This window comes from Diabrotica virgifera, chromosome 5 (assembly GCF_917563875.1).
Source record: "Diabrotica virgifera virgifera chromosome 5, PGI_DIABVI_V3a".
NCBI classification, from domain to species: domain Eukaryota; kingdom Metazoa; phylum Arthropoda; class Insecta; order Coleoptera; family Chrysomelidae; genus Diabrotica; species Diabrotica virgifera.
This window is the reverse complement of record NC_065447.1, coordinates 77,608,318-77,634,848: the sequence shown is the minus strand read 5'-3', so window position 1 is coordinate 77,634,848 and position 26,531 is coordinate 77,608,318. Positions and strand designations below refer to the sequence as shown.

The 26,531-nt window shown below is 35.1% G+C and overlaps 2 protein-coding genes across 2 annotated transcripts in view; both read right to left on the bottom strand.

Annotated features, from left to right (window-relative positions):
- Positions 1-26,531, bottom strand: part of LOC114337621 (probable JmjC domain-containing histone demethylation protein 2C) — a 1,249,253-nt gene that overhangs the window by 511,851 nt on the left and 710,871 nt on the right. The window lies entirely within an intron of this gene.
- LOC126884240 (uncharacterized) lies at positions 1,509-9,361 on the bottom strand. Its single transcript, XM_050650162.1, has 2 exons — positions 8,826-9,361; positions 1,509-2,161 (listed from the first exon to the last, which is right to left on the bottom strand). The coding sequence occupies exons 1-2, from the start codon at positions 9,186-9,188 to the stop codon at positions 1,652-1,654; spliced, it is 873 nt and encodes a 290-aa protein (XP_050506119.1). The 5' UTR covers positions 9,189-9,361; the 3' UTR covers positions 1,509-1,651.

The following is a 26,531-nucleotide window of genomic DNA, read 5'->3' as shown; positions in this document are numbered from 1 at the left end:
AATTTTTTAAAGTATTTAAAAAAAGCTTTATTTTATTTCTGTTTTTCCAAAAAGTTTCTAGCATTAAATTTAAGCAAGTTACGCTCAAAATAAAGTTGGTCCCTTTTGTTTTTGCAAAAAAAAAATCGGGAAGACCACCCCCTAATTAGCAACTTAAATGAAATTAATCGTTACCGCTCCACAAGTTATTTTACTTATGTTGTGTTTATATGATCTGTAAGTTTCATCGATTCAAAGTGCTTATTTTTGGAAAAATTTGGTTTAAAGTAAAATCTTTAAAAGTTTAAATTTTGAAAAATATGCTTTTTTTCAAAATAACTTAAAAATTGTTAGAGATACCAAAAATCTCGAAAAACAAAAAAAGTCAGATTTGCTTTTCTGAATATCATGTGTTTTTGTGTTTTTCTGTTAGACAAAAATTGATTAAGATTTGGTGTTTCTAAATTTGCATACATTCGTGATCAGTGACTCGCTCAACCCCTTTTAACTACAGCCCTTTCAATAATAAGGACTTTGAACCGATGAAACTTACAGATCATATAAACAATATATACATGAGTCAAGAAACAAGTCGTAACGATTAAGTTCATTTAAGATACTAATTAGGGGGTGATTTTCTCGATTTTTTTACCAAAACCAAAAGGGACTAACTTTATTTTGAGCGTAACTTGTTTAATTTTGATGCTAGAAATTTTTTTTTATAAAACAAAAATGAAGCTTTTTTTAAACTCTTTAAATAAGTTGTAATGAGTTTTCCCCGAAATGTGCTTCATTTTTGGTTATTTCACGTTAAAGCATTCCATTTGGAATTTGACGAATATGAACCTATTTTTCATTAGCTATAACTCTGCTTCTACTAGGTGTAGAGACGTGATATATACACCATTTTTTTTTATGTTTTACAGGCTATATTTTTGCTAAGAATGTTTTTTCGACAAAATACTTACTATTTGAGTTATTTGCGAAAAACCGTCTAAAAGCGTGGTTATTTTGTTGAAAAAATGAACATATTCACTGCCAAATAACTCGAAAAGTATTGACTTAAAAAACTCTATAGAACAAAAGTTACTTAAAATTAGCCAGTTTATCCATTTCCTGACTTTATTTGCCAATAGCGAATGAGAACAAACGCCGAGTCCAATAGATTAAATCCCAACGTCTAAGATGAGCAAGCCATGTCCGTAGACTCCCTAATAACCTCCTTGCCAAGCTAATCTGGGAGGTAGCCCCGACAGAAAGAATGCCCTTAGGACGCCCACGAATGTGATGGAGAGATAACATATGGTCAGATTGTCAGATTTAAGAATAATGGGTTACCTACTTACTCAACTATCATGGAACCATTTGAGCTGGAAGCGAGTTGTGCAGTCAGCCAAGACCCACCCCTAGTTGTAGTACTACTAGAGTACGAGAAGAAGAAGTACCTGTACGGTGTTCCGAAATGTACAATATCAAAGTTCTTACCCGATATGTGTAATGCACTAAAAAATTATTTATATAAAAGTAAGTACGAAATGAAATATTCTTTATTTCTAGTATTACTTACATTATTATAATAGTAATTAGATAGATCTAGGTATAATAGTATCTAGAATAATAATAATAATTCTAGTATTATATTTCTAGTAATATAAACATAAAATCATCTATCTTATACATCAGCTTGATCAGCAGATCCAACTTCTTGTGATGGTATATCCGCATCACTGTGGGAAGATTCCATAGCACTATCTGGTGAAGCTGCATCATATTGTCTATTTGTTCGGCGAATGTGTTCGATGCGTTTCTGAATCAAATAGGAGAATATATATTGCTGCGCTTCTAAAGCTACGATTATTGGAAGCTTTTTTAATTGGCACGCAATCAATTTTCCAAACATATCAAATTCGTCTTCCTCTTTTGGTGCTATTTTTTTACTTAATGATGCAGAAATGTTCTTGAGTTCTGATAAAGTTCTATCTAAACATCTTTGATAATTTGTTGCAGACGTCTTAGCTTTTTTTCGTGCAGGCTCCGCAGTATCACTTGTAAATGTGCGTTTAGAAGTACTAGGTATGGCCTCTGTACTAACGCCGGGAACAGCAGTTGGTGGAGTAGGATCAACCATAACAGTCTCTACGACATCGTTAACGCTTGATTGTGTTTCTGAATCTGCAACGCCCTAAAAAAACAATGTAATATATTTACCTACCTGTACTGTTGTGACTAACATTTTTAATTTGCTCAATTTTTTGCTAAATTCTACATCTTTAGGTTCCAAATAACGACCAGGATAGAAATAGCAAGAAATGCGTTTGTAAAAATGAAAACAGTTCTCTGCAACAAAGACCTTAACTTAGAACTGAGAGCAAGAGCTTTGAGATGCTACGTGTTCTCGATACTACAATATGGACTTGAAAGCTGGACATTAAAGCAAGAACACATAAATAAGCTACAGTCATTTGAAATGTGGTGTTACAGAAGAATGCTTAGAATAGCATGGACACAGAGGAAAACGAACACGGAAGTACTGCGAGAAATGGGTAAAGAATGCGAAATAATAAACACAATAAAAATAAGAAAGTTACAATATCTGGGACACGTGATGAGGGGACCGCGATATGAAATGCTAAGACTGATAATACAGGGAAAGATAAGAGGCGGAAGGAGTATAGGAAGAAGGAGAGTGTCATGGTTAAAGAATTTAAGGGACTGGTTTAGATGCAGTTCTATAGAACTCTTTAGAGCAGCGGTGGATAGAGTAAAGATAGTAATGATGATATCAAACCTCCGATTAGGAGACGGCACTTGAAGAAGAAGAAGAAGGTTCCAAATGCCAACAACTATAAAAATAAAGCAGTTGCACCAGCGTCACAGAAGCGTCAAAAAAAGATATTAATAGTGCCTGAAATGAAATGAAATGAAATCGGCAGTACTTCGTTGGGGAAACGTTTGTGGGTAAAAAAGAACCAAGTGCCAAAAATGATTGGATGACACCAGGTATTATAAAACTCATAGAAGAAAAACTAATGAAGAAACTAATAGAAACGCAGATCAAGGAAGCTAAAGAACGCTGTATGGAAGAAAATTGCAGAGAAATAGAAGAATTTAATATGAAACATGATACACATAACCTACATAAGAAACTGAAAGAAATTACAGGTAATACGTGGAAGAGAATACCATAAGTCATACGAAACTCGATTGGAGATCTCCAATTATCAGAAAAAGAAAAACAACAAACTTGGGAGCAATACATCAAGGATTTATTTGCAGATAATAGGGAAGAAATAAACGAAACATTACCAACTAATGAAAATTTAAAAATTCTGAAATCAGAGGTAAAACAGGCAATTAAAAACTCAAAAAGTGGTAAAGCGCCAGGTCCCGATGAAATTTCTGTAGAAATATTAAAAATTATGAATGATGAAAATATAGAATGTCTAACTAAATTATTTAATAAAATATACCTCGACGGTCAAATCCATGATGAATGGTTAAAATCTATCTTTCTACCATTACCCAAGAAAAGCAATCCTAAATCTGCGATGAGTACCGATTAATTAGACTAAAACAACACACAGTTTGGATTTAGGGGTGGAATGGTAACAAGAGAGGCATTGTGCGCAATGACGGTACTATTACAAAAATGCAGGGAATATAATAAAAACGTATTCATATGTTATATAGATTTCCAAAAGGCGTTTGACAGAGTTCAACATGTTGACAGAGTTCAACATGGTAAACTCATACATGCATTGAAACACATACAGCTAGATCCCAAGGATATCAAACTATAATTTAATCAAAAATCTATACTACAATCAAACAGCGGTCATACGGGTAGAAGATACTGAAACAAACCAAGTGAAAATTCAAACAGGAGTCAGACTGGGATGCGTGCTGTCGCCACAATTATTTAATGTGTACTCCCAACTAATTTTTCAAGAAGCACTATGGGAAAGAACTGAAGGTGTAAGGATTGGAGGGAGCATCATTAATAACATAAGATTTGCAGACGATACGGCAATCATGGCAGAGAATATAGACGATTTACAAATTCTCCTAGATATCATTAACAGAGAAAGCAAAAAGATGGGACTAACAATGAATATAAATAAAACCAAATTCATGGTGATCTCAAAAAACCCTGTTGACAACATACATTGCAGGGTAAACCGATAGAAAGGGCCGAGAAGTATACTTAAATACTTCGGAGCAATTATAAACTAACAATTATTAGATCAAGATGAGGAGACAAAGGTCAGAATAGAAATAGCTCGAAAAGGATTTATAAAATACAAGTGAATGTTTACAAATAAGAAATTGAGTATGGACCTTAGACTGAGGTTCGTCTAATGTTATATTTGGTCGCAACTACTATATGGGGTAGAAGCTTGGACTCCAAAAGCCCAATCCGTAAAAAAATTGGAGGCATTCGAAATGTAGCTATATAGGTGTGTTCTGAAAATTCCTTGGACTGCAAAAGTCTCAAAAGAAGAAGTGTTAAGAAGAATTGGACATGGCAGAAAGCTTATGAACACAATTAAAATAAGAAAACATCGTTTCTGGGCCACATACTTCGTAAGGATAAATACTCTCTGCTACACGTCATCATGCAAGGAGGAGTAGAGGGGAAAAAGGCTTGGGAAGAAAGAAGAAATATTGGTTAAGAAATATCAGAGATTGGACTAACCTCAGTGTTAAAAAGATTTTTCACGTTGCAAAAGACAGAGAAGCGTTTAAAAAAGTGATCACCAACCTTCGTTAGAAGACGGCACAAGAAGAAGAAGAAGAAGAAGAAGAAGAAGAAGAAGAAGAAGAAGAAGAAGAAGAAGAAATAAAGAAAGATGGAGATCTGGAAAGTCTGTTAAGACTTGTCCACAGATATAACACACATTATGCGAAATGAATCCAGATATGCTCTCCTACAAGCCACCCTGCAAGGAAAAATATTTGGAAAGCGAGGTCCAGGAAGAAGAACACTCTGGTTAACGAACCTCAGAACCTGGTTCAAAACAACATCTGTGCAGCTTCTCCGCTTTGCTGCAGATAAAGTGAAAATTGCCATGATGATCGCCCACATTCGTCGGATAGGCACATCAAGAAGAAAACGACAAATCAGTCATTACAGAAAAAGCCCAGTTCAGAACAATTTCCTTAATAAGCCACACACTTAAGATAGTCCTCAAAATAATACACGAAAGACTATACGAAAAAATAGAAGAAGATATAGATGACACCCACTTTGGATTCGGAGGACTAGGAACTAGAGAGGCGCTTTTAACGTTCTCGCGCAAAGACAGCTAGATATGAACCAGGATCTCTATGTCTGCTTTATAGATTATCAAAAGGCTTTTGATAGAGTCCGACATCAGAAACTCGTAAAACTTTTTAAAGAAAAGAATGTGGACAGTCGAGATATACGGGTTATTGTCAATCTGTACTTACTGGAATCAAAAAGCAAAGGTTAAAATCGAATGTGTCGAAACAGAAACCACCGAAATCAAAAGAGGTGTTAGACAGGATTGCGTGTTGTCTCCTTTGTTACTTAATCTGTACAGCAAAGCTATTCTTAAGGAAGCAATATCAGAGGAAGAAAAGGGTATATCAATAAACGGAAAAAATCTTGAACAACATAAGATTCGCAGACGACACCGCTATTTTTGAAGACAGTCTAGAAGCACTGCAACGATTAGTAAATAGATTACATCTAATATGACAAATGTATGACAAATAATATGACAAAGTCAGTATAAAATATGGACTACAAATGAAAGTTAAGAAAACCAAGTTCATGATTATTTCTAAGCAACATATAGTAGGAAGGCTAAATAGATATCGAGGGAAAACAAGTAGAAAGAGTGAATAACTACAAATATCTGGGAACCTGGGTAAATGAAAACAATGACCAAAGTAGAGAAATCAGGACACGCATTGAAATTGCAAGACAAGCATTTATCAAAATAAAAAAAAATGTTTGTTAATCGAGACCTTCCTCTGGAGCTGAGGATAAGAGTCTTAAGATGCTACGTGTTCTCGACTTTGTTGTATGGAATGGAAAACTGGACACAACAGACAATGTTGGAAGCATTTGAGATGTGGTGCTATAGAAGGATTTTGAAAATACCATGGATCCAACGAGTTACAAATGCAGAAGTGTTGAGAAGGCTATAAAAGAATTGCGAGGTGATAAAGTACATCAAAACAAGAGAGCTAGAATATTTAAGCTACACTACCAGAGGTGAGAAATATGAGATATAAACTTCAATGGAATCAATACTGTATAAATTGTCCGACAAGGTATACTCTTTTACATCCGAAAATCCCGACAGATTATTGGCATAAAAATTTAGATTTTTCAATATACGATATTGTTACTATCTCTCGACTAAAATTTGGCCATGCCTGTTATCCCGCACATCTAAATAAAATCAATGTAATACAGTCGGATCTGTGCGAAAATTGCAATACAGTAGGTGACTTGGATCATATATTTTTTGCATGTGACAAAAAGATATGTATTGAATATGCAGCTATTGCAAGAAAACGTTTATCCCCCATATAATCTGATGAACTTACTAGCTTTGAACAAACCGTCAATTTTTAGGATTCTTCTAGATTATCTTAAGTCGTGTAAATTAAAACTTTAGATTATAAAATTAGTCGTGTAAATTAATAATACCTCGTATTATTCCTACTTAGTTTGTGCAGTGGCGTAACTAGTCTGACCTGCGCCCCAATGCAAGTATTCCTCGTGCGCCCCTATTCCCAGACTTATTCTCCACCCCCCCCCCCCCCCAACCTCCAACGAAACTAACAACGACATTTCTCCAGAGAAAGATTATACAAAGAAATATAACAGTAATTTTAAAGTTATTATTAAAATTAATTAAAGTTAATTATTAAAAAGTTAATATTCAAAAAATTAATTGAAAGTAAAATAAAGGGGCTATCCTAGTGTAAAAGCACGAAATTCACATACTTTTTTTAATTTCTAAAATAAAAAGAACTGTACCAATTGTTTTGAAAATTTGCATGAGCATTGCACCGTGAAAATAAAAACATAGCTCCACTGCTGCAGTGATTGGGACTAATAGAGACCCTGAAACATGAAATTTCAAAGTTATTATTGAAATATAAGTTATTTTCTATACCATAAACTAGGGGTATTTGATCGGATAAAAAATGTCAATTTGGCGGTTTCTGAAACTGCAAATGTTTTAGCTAATTTTAAAAAAATTTCAACACTTCGTCATTTTCCCAAATTTTAATATTTTTCAAAAATCATAGTTGATGGTATAGGAAATAACTTATGTTTTTTATTTTCACGGTGCCAGTATCTGGCGCATAAATCGTTTAATTTTTAATATTTTTTAATGAAAATTGTTTTACTTCTCTTTATCGTACATGCTTATGCCAATTTTCAAAACAATTGGCACAGTACTTTTTATAATAGAAATTCCCAAAAAAGTACTTATATGAAGTAGTGAGTGAACGGAATAAAATACCACGAATATTTTTTTTACATTATTTATTTTCGGGAAGCTACAGGGAGTTTTGCTTCAACATATCTTTTTGCTAAAATTTTTCCAGAATATCAGTTTTTTGCGCCCCCCTAAGGCCTGCGCCCCAATGCACCGCATTGGTTGCATTGGCGTTAGTTACGCCACTGAGTCTGTGGTTAGTCACCCTGAACGATCTGGATGCGAAAAGTTTTTTTTCCCTTACCTACCCTGGATTGTTTTTGTAATGGATTCGGAGATGGATTCGTACTGGTCTTGGTGTATGGTGAGGCGTCAATTTCAAGAAGTGTTGCTGGCTAAATGGGCGCAGTTCCCAAAGGCCATAAAAGAAGAAAAAAAAAGGCTCATAATGCAAGGTAAAATTAAGAATAAAAGATCCATAGGTTCAAGAATAATTTCCTGGCTGAGAAATTTAAAAGAATGGTATAGTTGCAACTCAGTAGATTTTTTCAGAGCAGCCGCCAATAAGGTACGGATAGCTGTGATGATAGCCAACCTCCGATAGGAGAAGGAACTACAAGAAGAATATTAATAAGTAATAAGTAACTTTTAACACGTTGGCGGACAGAACGTCTATAGACCTCTAATTTCCAATGATGTAATGTGACACAACGTCTATGGGCCATTCCACGAACATACGCCTGTTTTGGATTACTTTGACAACGAATATTTTACTGTGCAACATAAGAAGTACGAAAGTAAATGGCGCTAATAATTATTCCAATAAACAACAATGTAATTTGCAATTTACTTTCGTTCTTCTTATTTTGCACAGTAAAATATTCGTTGTCGAAGTAATCCAAAACAGGCGTATGTCCGTGGAATAGGGATTATAGACGTTGCATTATTTTACTTTGCAAAATACATATAGAGTCGCAGCACTTGCTTACTGTCCGTCAACGTGTTACTTATTCTAAAAGAGCAGCTGCAGTTACGAGATAAATTAGCTAATTGGTTTTTGGATGACGGTGCTTTACCCAGCGGCGGATCGAAGGGGATATCACGAGGGGTCATGACCCCGCCCCCCCTCCCAGACGAAAATAAATTTCAATCCAATACTAAAAAAACCGAAAGCTCTCAAACACAAAACAAAAGAAATTTTAGGCCCATCCAAAAATAATTGTAAACCCACGTATCCTAGGAGTGGTAAAACTAAGTGACCTTGCACCATAGATAAGTAATTAAATCACCCTCAAGACCCATGACCCCCGCCGAAAAAAATTTCTGGATCCGCCACTGGCTGTACCTTGACAAATGAGTAAGTAAGATTTCAAAGTATAATAAGTGTAATAAGTTCAAGTAAATAAAATATGTACTTACAATCTCTGTTGGTTGTATCTCTCTTAATTGAACCACTCCATTCAAAATTCTATCAGCAACTGGGAACCATGGTAATTTCGGCTTATATACGTCATCAGGACCTGCTGCTAACTTTTTGCTTCTTAAAATCTTGGCTAATTCCAAGGTGTAAGCATTCCTCAGTGAACGTATTTTAGCTTTAACATCCTCTACCAGGAATCCATCAATTTCCATTGCTGTTGCCATAGCTTCATATGCATTTATTCGTGTATTCCTGTCTTTGTAACCCTCAGAATGAACATCCCACAAACACCTATGTTGTTCGTACATTTCAAGAAAACTTATAGTATCCTGAGAACTCCATTTACCTCGTGCACTGCTCATTTTAATTGATATTTGTTAAAACTGTTTAACCACAAAATTTAAAAATATTTTAATTTAAAATAACCACAAGAACACGATGATTTAGATTGATATACACGTGACACGTGCAAGTAGAACTTCAAACGATGACAAAATGGTGACTAACTGGCGCATGAAAAGATGGAAGATTCTAGCTCCACTAGCACAATGCATGCACTGTTCGGACTTGCTCGCCACCTCTCGGCTGTTGATAGTAACATTCCATTTTATTTCGCTGGCGTGCCAACAGCGGCATAAACTCGCCTTTACTCAGAGCCGGTTCTAGCGTTTTGAACGCCCCGGAAAAAATTTGGCGCCCTTTCATACAATAGAAATATGCTTTATTGTCGCTGAAAACTGTACAATTTTATATACAAAGCTTCCAAACAATCAGAAAAACAAATACAATTTACTAAAATTACATGAATCGTCAATATAAATTAAAAAAATAATAATAAAATAAAAAAACAATATAATTGAAAATATAGATAAGAATATTACTTTTATGTAAAAGTACTGTAATTTCTTAGTTATTGATTAAGGCATTCTTCTACTGAATAATATGGTCTTTCAGATAGATACGCTTTTGTCATTTTACGGAATTTGGGGAAAATGTTGCAGATTTTAGTTGTAGAGGGAGATGGTTGTATAGTTTTTGTTTTGCAGAATACAATACAGGGTGTTTCATTGGTAATTGTCCATATAGTAACTGTAGAAACCTTAGCACAAAATATGAAGATTTAACCTAAAACACTTAAATAAAATATTCCTCTTTACCGAGATACAGAGTGTTTTATTACAAATATTCTAAAATGATTTTAGCCCATTGTTTTAACACCTTCCAATATTTTTGCTTAAACTTGACAAACAGTTTACACATGTTAGAATACTTTAACTAGTGTTAAAAGACAGTTTTCCGCTGTTACCAGAGGCGTGCTGTAGGGATATTTTCCCCCTCACAATCTCTGACTAAATCCCTCACTCAATCAATAATCATTTCAGTATGTTTTTCGATTCTTTGTTACTTTTTACGTAAATATCATCCTCTTGTCGCAATGCGATAGAGTGAGTAGTTTTCAAGTTATTTGCGTTTAAAGATAAAGGATTCAATAAGGTTATGTATATTTTAAACACATACAGTCAAACCTGCCATATCCGGATCAATGTGGCGACATTGAAATGTTTTCTCCTTCATACATTCCACTAATCAACGCCGTCAATAACTTTTGTCGATAGACACGTTTTATAGATTCTATAATACATTATTTCGCCATCTTTTAGTTCTTCTTTTAGTGCGTTGTCCAACAGCAGGACTGCCTTTCTCGGTAGATTTCGGTAGATCCGGACGGCGCAGAACCGCCAGGATATGGGGAGGTCCGGATATGACAGGTTCGGATATGGCAAGTTGTACTGTAATCTGATTTAATGTTTAAAGTACATAATCTTATTGAATCCATTACCTTTAAACGCAAATGACTTTAAAACTACTCACTCGATGGCATTGAGACAAAAGGATGTAAAATATTTATGTAAAAAGTAACAAAGAATCAAAAAACATGCTGAAATGATTAATACGACAGTGGCGTAGATTGTGAGGGGGGAAAGGGTGAAAACTAAGTATATCCCTAGAGCACGCCTCTGGTAACAGCGGAAAACTATCTTTTAACATTAGTTAAAGTATTTTAACATGTGTAAACCGTTTGCCAAGTTTGAACAAAAAATATTGGAAGGTGTTAAAACAATGGGCTACAATCATTTTAGGATATTTGTAGTAAAACACTCTGTATCTCGTTAAGGAGAAATATTTTATTTAAGTGTTTTAGGTTAAATCTTCATATTTTGTGCTAAGGTTTCTCCAGTTACTATATGGACAATTACTAATGAAACACCCTGTATAGATTTCTTTACTAACTCAGTGGACGGGATAGGTAACTAGACGTCAAAGGTAGAATTTCTGGTGGAATAGTCATGATTAGGTGGTCTTGCTGGAAAGACATGTAGATGTTTACGAATTAAGCAAACAGTTTCTAAAATATATAAAGAAGTGTTAAAATCCCGTGATCTTTGATGTAGCTTCTGCAATGTGTTGTTATTCTGAGGCCAAACAGATATCTTATTGCTTTTTTTTTGTAATTTAAAAATAATATTGGATTGGGCAGCTGCACCAGAACCCCAAAAAGGAATATCATATCGAAGATACAACTCGAACAAAGAAAAATATGTTATTTTGAAAGAAGCTAAATTGATTTCCTTCGAAACAGATCTTATTGCAGAGCAAGTTGAGGATAGTTTTTTACTTAATACATCTATATGAAGGAGCCATTTACGGTTGCTATCTAATAAAATACCAAGAAATTTTACAGAATGAACGGTACTGATCTGGCTGCTATTAAGACGTAAGGGTTGAAGAGTTCCTTTATAGGATAAATGTTACTGTTTTATCTACGTTAAAAGAGAGTAAATTAGAATCGAACCAGGTTTTTAATTGTGAGTAGAACAGAAGTTATAGTAGCATGAAGAGTTGCAATATTGGAGTTGCTTAAGTAATACTGGCATCATCAGCAAAAAGAAAAATATTTCCATCGATTTTTAAACAAGTGATGTCATTAATAAAGATAAGGAAAAGTAGAGGACCCATTACTGAACCTTGAGGTACCCCACATACAATGTTTTTGAGACTAGAGTCTGTATCATTTGCTCTAACCAGAGTTGTTACCTATTATCCAAGTAATATTGAAACCAATTCAAAGAAATTCCTCGAATTCCGTAGAAATTTAGTTTTTTATCAGAATGTCATCATCATCATTCTCTTTGCCTTATCCCTATGCGGGGTCGGCTTCCCTAATTGCATTTCTCCACACAATTCTATCTTGGGTCATGTCAATGTTAATCCCCTTTACCAACATGTCCTGCCTTATCGCCTCCCCCCAGGTCTTCTTTGGCCTTCCTCTCCTACTCCTTCCAGGAATCTGCACTTCAACTATTCTTCGTATTGGGTGATTAACGTCTCGACGTTGAACATGACCAAACCATCTTAACCTATGCTCTCTCATTTTGGCATCAATTGGTGCCACACCTAGACTTCCCCTAATGTACTAATTTCTAATTTTATCCTTCTTTGTCACTCCACTCATCCATCTAAGCATTCTCATTTCCGCCACATGCATTCGTTGTTCCTCTTTCTTTTTTACTGCCCAACATTCAGTTCCGTACATCATAGCCGGTCTTATGGCTGTTTTATAGAATTTTCCCTTCAGCTTCACTTCATCCATCCAGCCCTAATTCTACTGCATGCATCTCCATCTATTTCTCCATTACTCTGTAATACCGATCCTAGGTACTTAAAACTATTGCTTTTCACAATCATTTCACCATCCAAAGATACCATTTTATTTGTAGTAGCTCCATCTTTTAATGAAAATTCCAAATACTCTGTCTTTGTCCCACTAAGTTTTAAACCTTTTTCCTCCAGAGCTTGTCTCCACTGTTCCAGTTTTTGTTCTAAGTCTCTTTCACTATTTCCTACTAACACCACATCATCAGCATAGGTACATTAAGCACCATGGAATGTTACCCTGTATCTGGTCCAAAACTAATGAGAATAAATACGGACTAAGCACAGAGCCTTGGTGCAATCCTACTTTCACATGAAATTTACCAGTCTCTCCCACACCTGTCTTAACACTAGTCGTTACTCCCTCATACACATCCCTCACAATCTTTACATATTCACCAGGGACTCCTTTCTTATTGAGTGCCCACCACAGAATCTCTCGAGGAACTCTATCATATGCTTTCTCAAGATCAATGAATACCATATGAGCGTTTGTTTCTTTACTCCTGTATTTTTCCATCAACTGCCTTATAATGAAAATTGTATCTGTTGTTGATCTACCCTGCATAAAGCCAAATTGATTCTCGGATATTTCGGTCTCTTCACGTATCCGTCTATCAATTACTCTTTCCCATATTTTCATCGTGTGGCTAAGCAGTTTTATAGCCCTGTAGTTTGTACATTGTTGTATATCTCCCTTGTTTTTGTAAACAGGTACCAGTATACTGTTTCTCCATTCGTCTGGCATTTGTCCGACTTCCATAATTCTATTAAATATACCTGCTAGCCACCTTGTTCCTGTCTCTCCCAATGCTCTCCATTCTTCCCCAGGAATATCATCTGGTCCTACCGCTTTTCCTTTCTTGTCCACTTTTGTAGGTAATAAGTTGAGTTTCTCTCTTTTTAAACAATGTGTTAACAATCGCCATATCCAATGCTGTTGCTAATTCAAGCCTGTCATCTGCAGCTTCATTTCTAGTTCCAAAGCCTAATCCCCCATGTATTGTTTCATATCCTGTCTTGGTTTGGCCCACATGTGCATTGAAATCACCTCCTATTATAACTTTCTCCTCTGCTGGAATATCACTCAGTACGTCTCCTAATTGATCATAGAAAGCTCTTCTTTCATTCTCACTCAGACCCGTTTGAGGAGCATACACACACAACATTCAATACCTCTTTATCAATTACCAATTTCACTGACATCATTCTATCACTCGTTCTTACAACTTCTACTACGTTATCTTTCATTTCACTATCAGCAATAAGACCAACTCCATTTCTAGTGTTACTACTCCCTACATACCACAATTTGTATCCTTCACCTAGTTCTTTCGCCCTTTGTCCTTTCCACCTAGTTTCTTGAATACAAGCAATTTGAACTCTTCTTCGTTTGAGCGCATCCACTAACTCCAGACTCTTACCTGTAAGACTGCCAAGATTCCACGACCCTATCCTGATTTTTCTAACCTGCAATGGTGTTCCCCCTGAGACAGTCCTCACCCGGAAATCCGAACGGAGGCTCATTTTACTTCCGGCACATTTTACCTCAGGAGATGCCATCATTTCAGTATAAGTTTTTTATATCATTGGAGAAGGTCTTTTCATTATTATGGCTTGAAAAGATTTTGTTTGGATATCTGATGCCTGAATGCCTTTTCTATCAGCACCATACTCTGCCCTGCACGTTTAGCCAATACACCATCAATGCAAGCAAAGTGCAGTATTACCCCACACCCGCCTGCATTTTTCTGTATAGGCCAGGATCCCTACTGTAAGGACTGCCCTATAAGCCAATGTATTGTTGCCCGTATCCCGCCACTAGGAGGCACGTACTTTATTCGGGATACAGTTTTTTAGTTTTTTATCAGAATGTGAGTTACACAATTAAAAGCTTTGGCATAGTTACAAAAAAGTTCAGTGGCAACTTCAGTTGAGTTCAAAAAAATCAGTGGTATATTTATTATTAAAAAAGCCGAACTGATTTTGTGATAAAATGTTGTTTTCAACGAGAAAGGACATATAAGTCGGGCTTTTATGAGTCTCTCAATAATTTTGGAGAGTAATAAGTCTGCAATTGCAGGAATTAGATTTTTCACCACCTTTATGAAGAGGAATAATTATGGCTATCTTTAGACACTTTTACCTTTTTCAAAAGAATCATTAATTAGAAATTTGGTCTTAGAATATGTAATAAGTAAAATATCATCGAATTTGCTAATCAAGGATCAAAATATTGTTGGCCTTTGCTGATGATCTAGGTGTAGTCGCTCATTCTACAAAAGACGTGACAGAGGTGTTTTCACAACGCGAGGAAGAAACAGGCAGTCTGGGCCTTCGAATAAATGAAGACAAGACGAAATACATGCTAGTAACTAAAAATCCAAGACCAAGAATTAGGCAGAACATAACTATTAATGACCACAATTTCGAAGTATAAAAGAGTTTAAATATCTAGGGGTTTTAATCACATACGACAACCACATACATATAAAAAGAGGTCTAAGCAAGAATATCTATCATCATTATTAAGATCTAAGCTGTTGAAAAGACAATCTAAATTCAGACTGTATATTATGTCAATTATTCTATTCGCCCTGTTGTTGCATATGGAAGTGAAATACTGCCTCTACATCAGTGGGAAATAAATAAGCTGCTGGTGTTAGAAAGGAAAGTTCTCAGAATGATATTTGACCCATTAAGAGATGAATTAACAGGAGAGTGGAGAAGGAGCCGCAAAGCTAGATTGGTGACTGTGTATATGGGATAGATATAATAACTCGTAGATTAGGCAAGGTATAGGCCGCTCTGTGCATCGAGGTGTAACTCCAATATTAAGGATTGAGTTTTCTAGCCATGTTTGTCTGTCACATGCGCGGGATCGCTTGGTTAAAAAAGGTAGATAGACCACCTTAGGATGTACGCTTTAAAATGCACTTAATTATTTTACTTTAGAAATGAAATAAACTATTTCTTTTTGAGAAAATTAAGAAAGATAACAAAAATGTAATACAAAAACCGAAAATTACCAGTTAAAAAAATGTTTATACAAAGTGATCAAAACTTTTTTCTATAAAACTTACCCAAAATAGTTTTAGAAACAAAACAAGTTTTAGAAAAATATAAGCTTGTTCGAATTTTTCCGAAACAGTGCATGTTTTCGTTCTAATTGCACTCCCCTAGAAGTTAGCCGCAGTTTTAGTGACGTAAATCTACAGGAGTATAATATAACTGTGAGTATGACAATAACATTGTTGCTTTTTGTATTTTCTTTGCTATTATTAGCTAATTCGACTCAGCCATTCTGGAGCTAAAAAAAGATACCTATAACAAAATAAAATGCCGTTTATTAAACGTCATCCAATGTTTACATATCGAAACCGTACCGGATAGACTGTGATTTATCGCATTAGGATTTTATAATTTATTATTTAATTTATTTAGATGATAATACACTTTTTTTTTAAACGTTTATTCAGCAATCTGTTAGTTATAAAAATTCTAACAATAAGCGTCTTTGGGGTTTGAAGTAAAAAAATTGACGTTAGAGAGGTCAGTCCAATGACGGGACATTTTTGATGTCTTTTATTTCCTTGCTGGCTGTTGTCCCATTTTAGTGCTTTTTTTTTTAATATGTTATAGCCTTATTCTTTAAGAATATCGCTGTAATAATATTGTTGCTAAACATAAGTGTCATTGTATACCGGGTGTAACACCGATAGTATGTTTTTTCCTCAAAGTTTGGAACACCCTGTAGAATATTCTGGCGTATATAAAATATTGAAATTAAAACTCAACTGTAGCCTTAGGTTTTCTTAACATTATGCTTTTTGATTCATTCGCTTATGTTGGATAATAAAAAGTTAGGTACTTTAACAACTAGCAACGTTCTTCATCAATACAGGGTGTTTCTAAATAAGTGCGACAAACTTTAAGGAGTAATTCTGCATGAAAAAATAATTACAGAAAAGGTGCAGAAACACCCTGTATTGATAAAGAACGTTGCTAGTTGTTAAAGTACCTAACTTTTTATTATCCAACATAAGCGAATGAATCAAAAAGCATAATGTTAAGAAAACCTAAGGCTACAGTTGAGTTTTAATTTCAATATTTTATATACGCTAGAATGCTAGAATATTCCACAGGGTGTTTCAAACTGTGAGGAAAAAACAAACTATTATTGTTACACCCGGTATACAATGACAGTTACCTGTTTAGCAACAATATTATTACATCGATATTCTTGAAGAATAAAGCTATATATAATATACTAAAAAAATCACTCAAATCGGACAACAGGTTTAGAAAATACAAGACATCAAAATTGTCCCATTTTTAAGCTGGTGCGTTAATTTTGATGCTTAGTGTAATATCGAATTTTTTACATTTTCACTTTTTATTTTTATTTTTCACAAGAAAATTTGGAGTTAGTAACAAAAACTTTGGTATATTTATAGCGAAAAGCCTTAGATGTAAAAAATACAATTAAATATATAAATAATAATCATAAAAAGAATTAGTTCAAAACTATGAACATCTTTATTTTATACGTGGCTCCTTTTTCGATTTGATCAGTGTATATAGGTTAAGAATGTAACGATACATCCTCTTTAAAATTCCCCCAACCCAAACTTTTACCATAGACTGTAACTTCCCATCCCAATCTATCCGAACGCGGCAAAACAGCCAATTCATCTCTTGACGTATTTCTTTTGCGCCTACCGAGAACCCAAAAAGATGCGCCCTTCTCTCCTCTCTGCGCTACCTGCTGTGGTAAAAAGGGCCTTGACCCATGTCACGCTTTGAAAAATTACAGGCGTATAAGAACTTAATGGGATACAATTTAAATGTTTAATAGAGTAGGGTCCTCTTTAAAAGCATCCAGATTACGATACGATTAGTGATTTGGATTTGATGAGATGGGGACTGCTTTTTGTTGGTATGTTGTCGTGGACCAACCTATTTATATAAATAGCATTATGACTAGAAAAAACAACAATCGATTTTTAATAAACAATAACAAAAACATGATAGACATAAAATTTGTCACGCCAAAATGTATTAAAAAGAATAAGGAATACGTAGTGAAATTGATACACGTGATCGATACACGATTTTTAATTTTTTAATTTTTAATTTTTAATTTTTTAATGTGTACTTAATAACTGTAAAATTATATTAAGTAGTATAACTCACGCCATTTACTTGGTGTCTGTTTCTGTTTTTGTTTTGTTTGTAGTTTTTTACTATTTTTTGTTTTTTATTGTATTTTTTATTTTGTATAAGCTTTGTCCACAAATTGTTAAAATTTTTTGACAATAAAGCATACCTTACTTACTTACTTACTTACTTGATCAATACATTTTAGAATAAAACATGTAATTAGCGTATGGGTGATTGTGACAGTAATGGACAGTGGCATTGAGAGATGAGATTCGCTGTTATAGTCTAATAAGAGCTAGTGAACCCTCCGACTAACGGTCTTCCTGTAAGGCTAGAAATTTGTATAGTGATAATTCGTAGCACACCAAGGCTAAAAACCATGACCTGGCTGGCAGGCATCAGCCCTGCACGTGTATCTACCAGGTGAATTGAAAAGTGCATAGTTTAGGGGTAAAATAAACTTTCTCCTGTAATGTTTAAATTTAAGTATGTATGTGTTTGAGTAAGTCCTTTAGAAGAAATGTGTACAATGACAGGCATAAGACCTTGCCAGGCGAGGGGAAAGATTAGGGGTTTTTCCTAAAATTATTTTTTTTGCATCGAACAAAGTTTTTTTAAGGTTTTTTGAGTCATTGTTGTTTGAATGAATGTTTTGAATCAAACAGAAAAGGCCTTTAGTGATTTTTCTCTTAGGTTAATAGTTTTTGTTATATAAGCGATTAAAAATTTTGAAAATTGCGAAATCGGCCATTTTTAATCCTAAATCCGACATTTAACTAAAAATTTCAATATTGCCAAGGTAGGTAGATATTCTTTAAACATTGGTTGATGAAATCCCGAAGAGTTTTTTGCAATACAATATCGAAAACCCCTTTGTTTTTTAATTGCTAATCAAGCGGGCGCGACACTGTAGCATAAGTAGTGACACGTTTGAGTTTGCATAAATTCATATCTCGAGAATGGGCAAATTTGAAGAGAAATCCTCAGACAGGTCGATTTTTATTCTTAAATTAGGCGCAAAAAGCAAAAATTTTCAGATTTTTTTTTCACATTTTGTTAAATAAAAAATGAAGCACAAGCGACTGGCACATATCATGATTATTGTCATCTTCTATCGAAGGTTGGAAATCATCATGGCAATGCGGACCCTGTTGACTGCCGCTCTAAATAGCTCTGCACTACTGCATTCGAACCTTTCCCTTAAGTTCTTAAGCCAGGATGTTCGTCTTCCCACATTTCGCTTTCCTCAGATTTTGCCTTGCATAATAAGTTGTAATAATTATTTTTGCCCTTTCATCACATGTCCCAAGTACTTTTGTTTTCTTCTTTTGATAATTTTTATGATATTATTATATGAAGAGTACGGGGGAAAAACAAGGAATGTCACTTTTTCATTAATTTTGGTTTTTCTCGCGATGTGGTAGCAAAAACTGAGTACTATCGACTCCTAGGCTATCGATTCAGGACAATAAACAGAAAGATCAGTCTATACAAATTTTCTAAGAATTTGTATCCAGGCAAAGGACCCAGGATTGTACGCACGCCACTGGACAAAAATAAGGAATGTTAGCAGTTTTTTGGTGCATTATTAAATTCATAAGTTAATATAGATTCACATTATATTAAGATTATAGAATAATAATTGCTAGAATTCTGCTAAGAATCTCTTAAGTAGTTTTTAGGTATCATAAGAATTAAACCTTTATTGGTGTTTATCTCAATATGTATAAAATGTGACATTCCTTGTTTTTCCCCTGTACTCTTCATATGATGTTATTCTTCTTGTTTTTGAAACTAACTTGAAACTTCATTCATCGATGTGATTCAAGCTTTCGACAAGGTGTGGAATCAGGGAATACTGTATAACCTAAAAAAGGACCTACACCAGAACATGTATGGCATACTATACTCATACCTAAAAGAAAGATATTTGCAGGTAAAATATGAAGACGAAGTAACCGGTCTACATCTCATAAAGGCAGGCGTTCCTCAAAGTAGTGTTCTTGGGCCGATCCTTTACCTACTATTTACTTACCTCCGATTAGATTACTGACAATAAAGTACATCCAGCCACGCTTGCAGACGATACCGCAATAATGGCGGTACATTCAGCATCCAGATAACGTTGTTGCAGCAGAACAACTCCAAGAAAACTTAAATACAGTCCAGAAATGGACTAAGAAGTGGAAGATAAAACTCAATGAATCTAAATCAAACCACAAAATATCCATTAAATACCATAGCGATTCACCTCAAATATTACTCAACAATGCTCGCCTTCCAACGGTAGATACTGTAAAGTACTGAGGCTTACATATGGACAAGGGACAGCAAAAAATGTGTTTATGGTTTCTTTTTGACTGATTGTACGTTTACGAATAAAAAACTCGTTTGATTGACAAAATATTTTTGCTTTATCTATGTCCAGATTATTTTTTTTCGGTTTAATATTTTGACCGAAAATTTTCTGTCTCTAGCTATTTGTGCCACAAAGCTCCTATTATCCGCCGGCACGTTCGATTACAGCACTTACAAACATATTATTTTCAATCACAAAAGAAAATTACAAAGGCGACATCCATCCATAAACAACCAGTTTATAACCTTAAAAGATCGTGTTTGCTCTATTTCTAAAGCTTAATCTCGCGCTCACAAAGATATAATAGCTCCTGCGAACATAAACAAATACACCTACGAACACACGTGTCCGGCCTACAAGGTTTTAGTCTGGATCCTGCCGAACGGAGCGGATATAGAGCGCGACCTCCAAACGACATTGAAACAACATCGAGGCAGGAGGCAGTCGAGAGCTCTTATTACACTCTAAAAATATGAAAATGTATTTTGCCGTGAGCAGGGATTTTAAAATAATAGGATTGGAAACGGGAAACTACATAGAGTTAGGATGTATTATGTACTTGTGGAATTTTATCAAAGCGATGACGAGACAGTCCTTCATGAACGTTGCACTTAATACCTATTTACATAGACAACATAAGTTATAAGGAGTAGCATACCTACTTTAAATATATTCTCTTTGATACTCTGAAAGATTTTCATTACATCAAATTGTTTAAAAATGTTAAGGAATTACTTACAATTACACAACTATGTAGTGTGTTTTCAGTAGTAATTATACAAGAGCTCTAAAATTATCGATTTGCATCCAGAGTGACACTTTGACAGTTTTAATTTAACGACCCGAAGGGGAGTGAAATTATGTTGGTATGAAGTGTCTTGAGGGCAAAACAAATCGATAATTCGAGCTCGAAAGTAATTCGGTAAGACTATTTCATAAATAAAACTGTCTATTTAAATCATTTTAACTAATATTTTATTGATGTATTCGCCTGAATATTTGCTAAACCTGTTTCTTGTTGTTCTCTGTGACAAGTTTTAAAACATTAATTGTCATTAATGTCACTGAATGTATTTTTTCGTAGCAACGAAGGGCATCTGACGTAAAATACTTGACAATGGGAAATTACCAAAAATTATCAGTAGTAATTGCACAAGAGCTCTAAAATTCTGTATTAATTTTAGAGATCGAGTGCAGTTTGTTGCGATTATTTCATGAATAAAACTGTTCAAAACCAAAATTTTATGGTAATTTATTTATGTAAGTACAAATTAGTACAATTAAACACACAGTTGTTATAAATACACACACCGGCAAAATTAGCCGAACACGTTAAAAATGAGACATGTTTGATGTCTCGTATTTCATAAACCAGTAGTCGGATTTGAGTGATTCTTTTAGTATGTTATAGCCTTATTATTTAAGAATATCGGTGTAATAATATTGTTGCTAGACAGGTAAATGTCATTTTATACCGGGTGTAACAAGCATACTGTGTTTTTTTCTTAAAGTTCGGAACACCCTGTGGAATATTCCAGCATCTATAAAATATTAAAATTAAAACTCGATTGTAGAATTATGCTTTCGTAACATTTTCTTTTTTGATTCATTTGCTTATGTTGGAAAATAAAAAAGTTATGTGCTTTAACAACTAACCATGTTTTTTATCAATATATCCTCATAGTAGGGGAGAAAAGTATGCTAAATTTGCAATTACTCGAGCGTTCTTGGGATCTGAAGTGGATTGTGAAGAGTGGGTGCTACAACCAAAAAAAGTTAAGTTAAGTTTTCCATAAAGTGTGGGACTCTATATTTTTCAATTTAATTTTCCATTTCCACCAATCGTTTTTTCCGATTATAGCGCCATTTATCCATAATAGGAAAAAATGTTGCGAATAAAAGTTGCTTATTTTTACGTAAAGGATCCAAATCTGCAATAAAAATTGGGGCTCCTATTTAATATTACAATGTAACCCCCACCCCACCTCCGTGGGGGGTCGTGTTTGGTGCCATTCGGTAGATTTTTGAAAAATGTTGAATAGGTGTATTTTGCAGTTTTACGATCTGATGTTTATTTCGCTAAATATCGCAGGGTTCGTATTTATAATTTTTAATTTACCCCCCACCCCTCTCCGTAGTGTGTCACGAGCCCCCACGGAGGCGGGGTGGGGGATTTAATTTAAAATCTTAAATAGGAGCCCCCAATTTTTATTGCAGATTTGGATTCTTTACGTAAAAATAAGCAACTTTTATTCGACATATTTTTTCGAATTATGGATAGATAGCGCTATAATCGGAGAAAAATGATTGTTTCAAATGGAAAATTAAATTAAAAAATGAAAAGTCCCCCACTTTATGGAAAACTTAACTTAACTTTTTTCTGATTTTAGCACATACTCTTCACAATCCAATAGGTCCCCATAACGCTCGAGTAACTGCAAATTTAGTATACTTTCCTCTACTACTATGAGGATTTATTGATGAAAAACATGGATAGTTGTTAACGCACATAACTTTTTTATTATCTCACATAAGTAAATGAATCGAAAAGGAAAATGTTAAGCAAGCCTAAGTGTACAATCGAGTATTAATTCTAATATTTTACAATTGCTAGATTATTCCACAGGGTGTTCCAAACTTTAAGAAAAAAACACAGTATGATTGGTACACCCGGTATAAAATGGTATTTACCTGTCTAGCAACAATATTATTACAACGATATTCTTAAATAATAAGGTTATAACATACTAAAAGAATCACTAAAATCGGACCACTGGTTTATGAAATACGAGACATCAAACATGCCCCATTTTTAACGTGTTCGGCTAATTTTGCCGGTGTGTGTATTTGACGGTTGAAAGTCATCACTTTTATATAATAATTTTTAAAACATTAATTGTCATTAATGTCACTGAATGTCTTTTTTCATAGCAACGAAGGGCATATGACGTAATATACTTGACGGCGGGAAATTATCAAAAATTATCGGGTATAATATCACAAGAGAGTGAGAATAAATTGAAAATAATGCGACAGTTTTTCGAAAATTTGTTGTCTGGCAATAGACACGAGAGCCCGCAGGGTTCGAGTGGCTATTGTCCAATGACAACAAATTTGAGTAAAAATGAAGCATTATTTTCTTATTTATTCTTACTGTCGTGTGATATTCGTAAGATTATTTTTTAATACGTATATTATGGATATTTTCTTAAATGTGACAGTTGTCAAAACTAGGAAACTGGTTGCCATTAATCAGAAACAATCTACTTAAAAAAATTCTATCGGCAATTTTCTACAGTAGATAATTCTCAGTATAATTTTAATCTGTTTGGACAGAATTAAACACGTGATCAAATATCTTACTATACGATTGGAAGTTAAAATCATTAAAAAATAATCGCTGTAATTTTTATTCTTGTAGCTTTCTATTGGTCAGACTCTCTATGAATGAAATAATCTCTGTAACATAACGGGAACCAAAAATCAAATATTTTATCTTTTATTAAAAATAACCGAAATACCCTATTCACTTCAAATACCTGAAATCTGAAACGAAAGTTATTGCCCTGCTAAAACCAGGCAAACCTGACGATGTTTTCAGTAGTTACAGGCCAATATCTCTTCTATGCCAACTGTACAAACCGTGCGAATGAATTCTACTGGAGTATGAGTTTTCTACAAAGTCAATACAGAACAAGCTGGGTTCAGATCAGAAAAGAACTGCACTAGCCAAGTCCTATATATCACTGAACACCTAGAACAGTGCTACCAAGATAACTACAAATGAGGCGTTCGTAGACTTAACCGCAGCGTATGACACCGTTAGCCATAGTCCCTTGAAAAGAGCATTAACACGAAATGAAAAATCCCACAAGCATCGTACAAGCATTGAAAACACCTTGAAAACAGGAGATTCTGTATTGCTCTTGAGGGGAAGAAACGCCGCTAATATAAAACTACCGAGGACTTGCTGTATGCTGACTACCTTGCTTTGGCCGTATAGAACAGCACTTTCGAAGAGGTCGAAACCAGAATCGAGGAGCACTTCGAGACCTTAAGGTACGTATTCATACGAGGGTGATCCGCGCTCGGTGTGGCAGCTCCACATAGTGGATACGTTGGTGATTACCGCTCGGTGGTCACCCTCTTCGATTCGGTTTGCGGTTTATATGTAGGGGAGCGCATGCCGTATCCATTTAAGCAGCTACAGCGAGCGCGGATCACCCTCGTATGGATACGTACCTTTACAATTTACTACGACAGAAACTCGCTAAAGCCCAACTCCACCAAAACCCAAGTTGACCCTTTTCACCTACGTTTTAGAGAGGCAAAAAGAAAGATGAAGAGCAGGTGGAACGGACACCAACTAGAACACGAGGCAATCAACATCGGAGTACAATTGGACATAACACTATAACTTATATGGCATACTAATAATGATGCCAAAATACCGCCCTCAAGGTAGCTTCCCGGAATAACCTACTTTGAACACTCCGATACTCTAAATAGGGCGCCTAACTAAACGTTCTCCTACCTACAGCCAAGGAGGTCAGCCTCTTCACGGGCGAGTATGCATGCCCTGTTTTTAGTAGATCGGCACACGCTAAGAAAATGGAACGTAGCCTTAAACGAAGCATGCCTGAAAGCAGAGCTACTAGAGAAACTTTATCGGTATGCGGGAATCCACCGATCAGATCTGCGAAGACGAACCATGGAATAAACTGAGTGCTTCAGACAGTCATTTGACGACAATATGATATTAGGGTTTCTCAATGGCGTTCCCAAGTCTAGTATTCTCGGAAACACAACACACCGACTGGTTTGAACTGTGACCGGAAGATATGGGCAATACTGAATCAAATGAGATCGACCGTGGCTGCTGTGAAGACCAACAGAGCAAGATGGTGCCAGCTCGATGAAAATGACGCCTTAGCATGTACAGCCAATGACAAGATATGGACCACCTGCTTCAGTGCAACCAATGCAATTTCGATTCATTGCACGATGGACGACCTGTGGAAAGCCAACACCAAGGCAATAAACTGCGCCCTATTCTGAGCGGACCACTTGAAACAATTCACACTTTAACACGAAACAGTAAAGTAAGTTAGTGAAACATGTCGTCAAATGCATTTTTAAGTCAAAGCAGACCATTAAAAATATCTGAGATTGACCAAAGATTCAAAGAGCCGTTGTACACTCAAAACTCTTACCACATTGTGTGCAGTTATAGTCGAATTTACGTTGAAAAAAAACTTGACATATTAATGCTCTGTCAGCTCATTTTCAGAGGGGCTACATGATCAGATCAGAGCTTATCATATAGCCCCTCTTAAGATTTCTGGAGAGAGTGAAACGTAAGTAAGGAGAAGGGGAAGGGGATGATTGATCATAATAATAATGAAATATAAGCTGTCTTTCATTAATAGTGGTGATTAGTATACCATACCTCAGCGCTACATTATACGCTGTGAGCTCGTACGTAGAGGGGATATTTAAAAGTTCGTGAGCGACAGTAGTGACAAGTCAATGAACTTTTTCTGGAAATTTGACATAAATGTTAAAGTGATTAATTTAAAACATTGAAATTAAAGACATTAATAGGAAAAAATATTAGTTGGTCAAAGCTGTGGTATATATTTTTACCTTAACTATACTTATACGTTTTAAATACTAAATTTAAGTTTTTTTAATATTTCGTAATATGTAATTATAAATTAATCTATTAATATAAGCGCCATATACACGATAGTTGTGAAAGTATCCGAAGTAAGAAACTAATATGTCATCAATAGAACGTCAAAATGAATAGCAGAATCTTAAAAAAATCGATTACAATTTAATTACTTTTTTGCGTTGTAAATATTACACGATAAAAACTAAATATTAAATTTAAAAATTTCCGGCGAAAATTGCGTTAGTAATCCGCTAGTTAGCGATACCAGCGAAGCTCAGAGCGTATACGAGAGGTCTGCACAAAGGCGCATAAATTTCCAATACTAACTCGAAGTAAGTAACAAAGCTCAGGATATGGATAAACGGTAAAATAATAAAGCTCCGGATATGGTAGCGTAAATTTTACACAGTTACTCTCAGCTAGCGATCCCTAGGAACCGTTCAAGTATTACGTAACGCAGGTTGGGGGGGGGGGGGTCAAAAATCTTCAAAAATTGCGTTACGTAATAGTTAAACGCCCATTACAGTGCGTTACGTGGGGGGTAGGGGGAGGGGGGTCAAAAATCTTCAAAAAGCGCGTTACGTAATACTTAAACGCTCCCCTAGTATAGTCCGGAAGGCAACTACAATGGTACATATAAGCGGTAATACATATTGTAGAACGCTTTCTCGTGTTACAACCGACCGGATACCTGTGCAAAGCGTTTTAGTTGGGAAGCAGTTCTTTTAGAGTGTAGAGTGTTGATTAGTGAAATCTTATTATTTGAAAAGTAATGTAGCATTTCGTTACTAG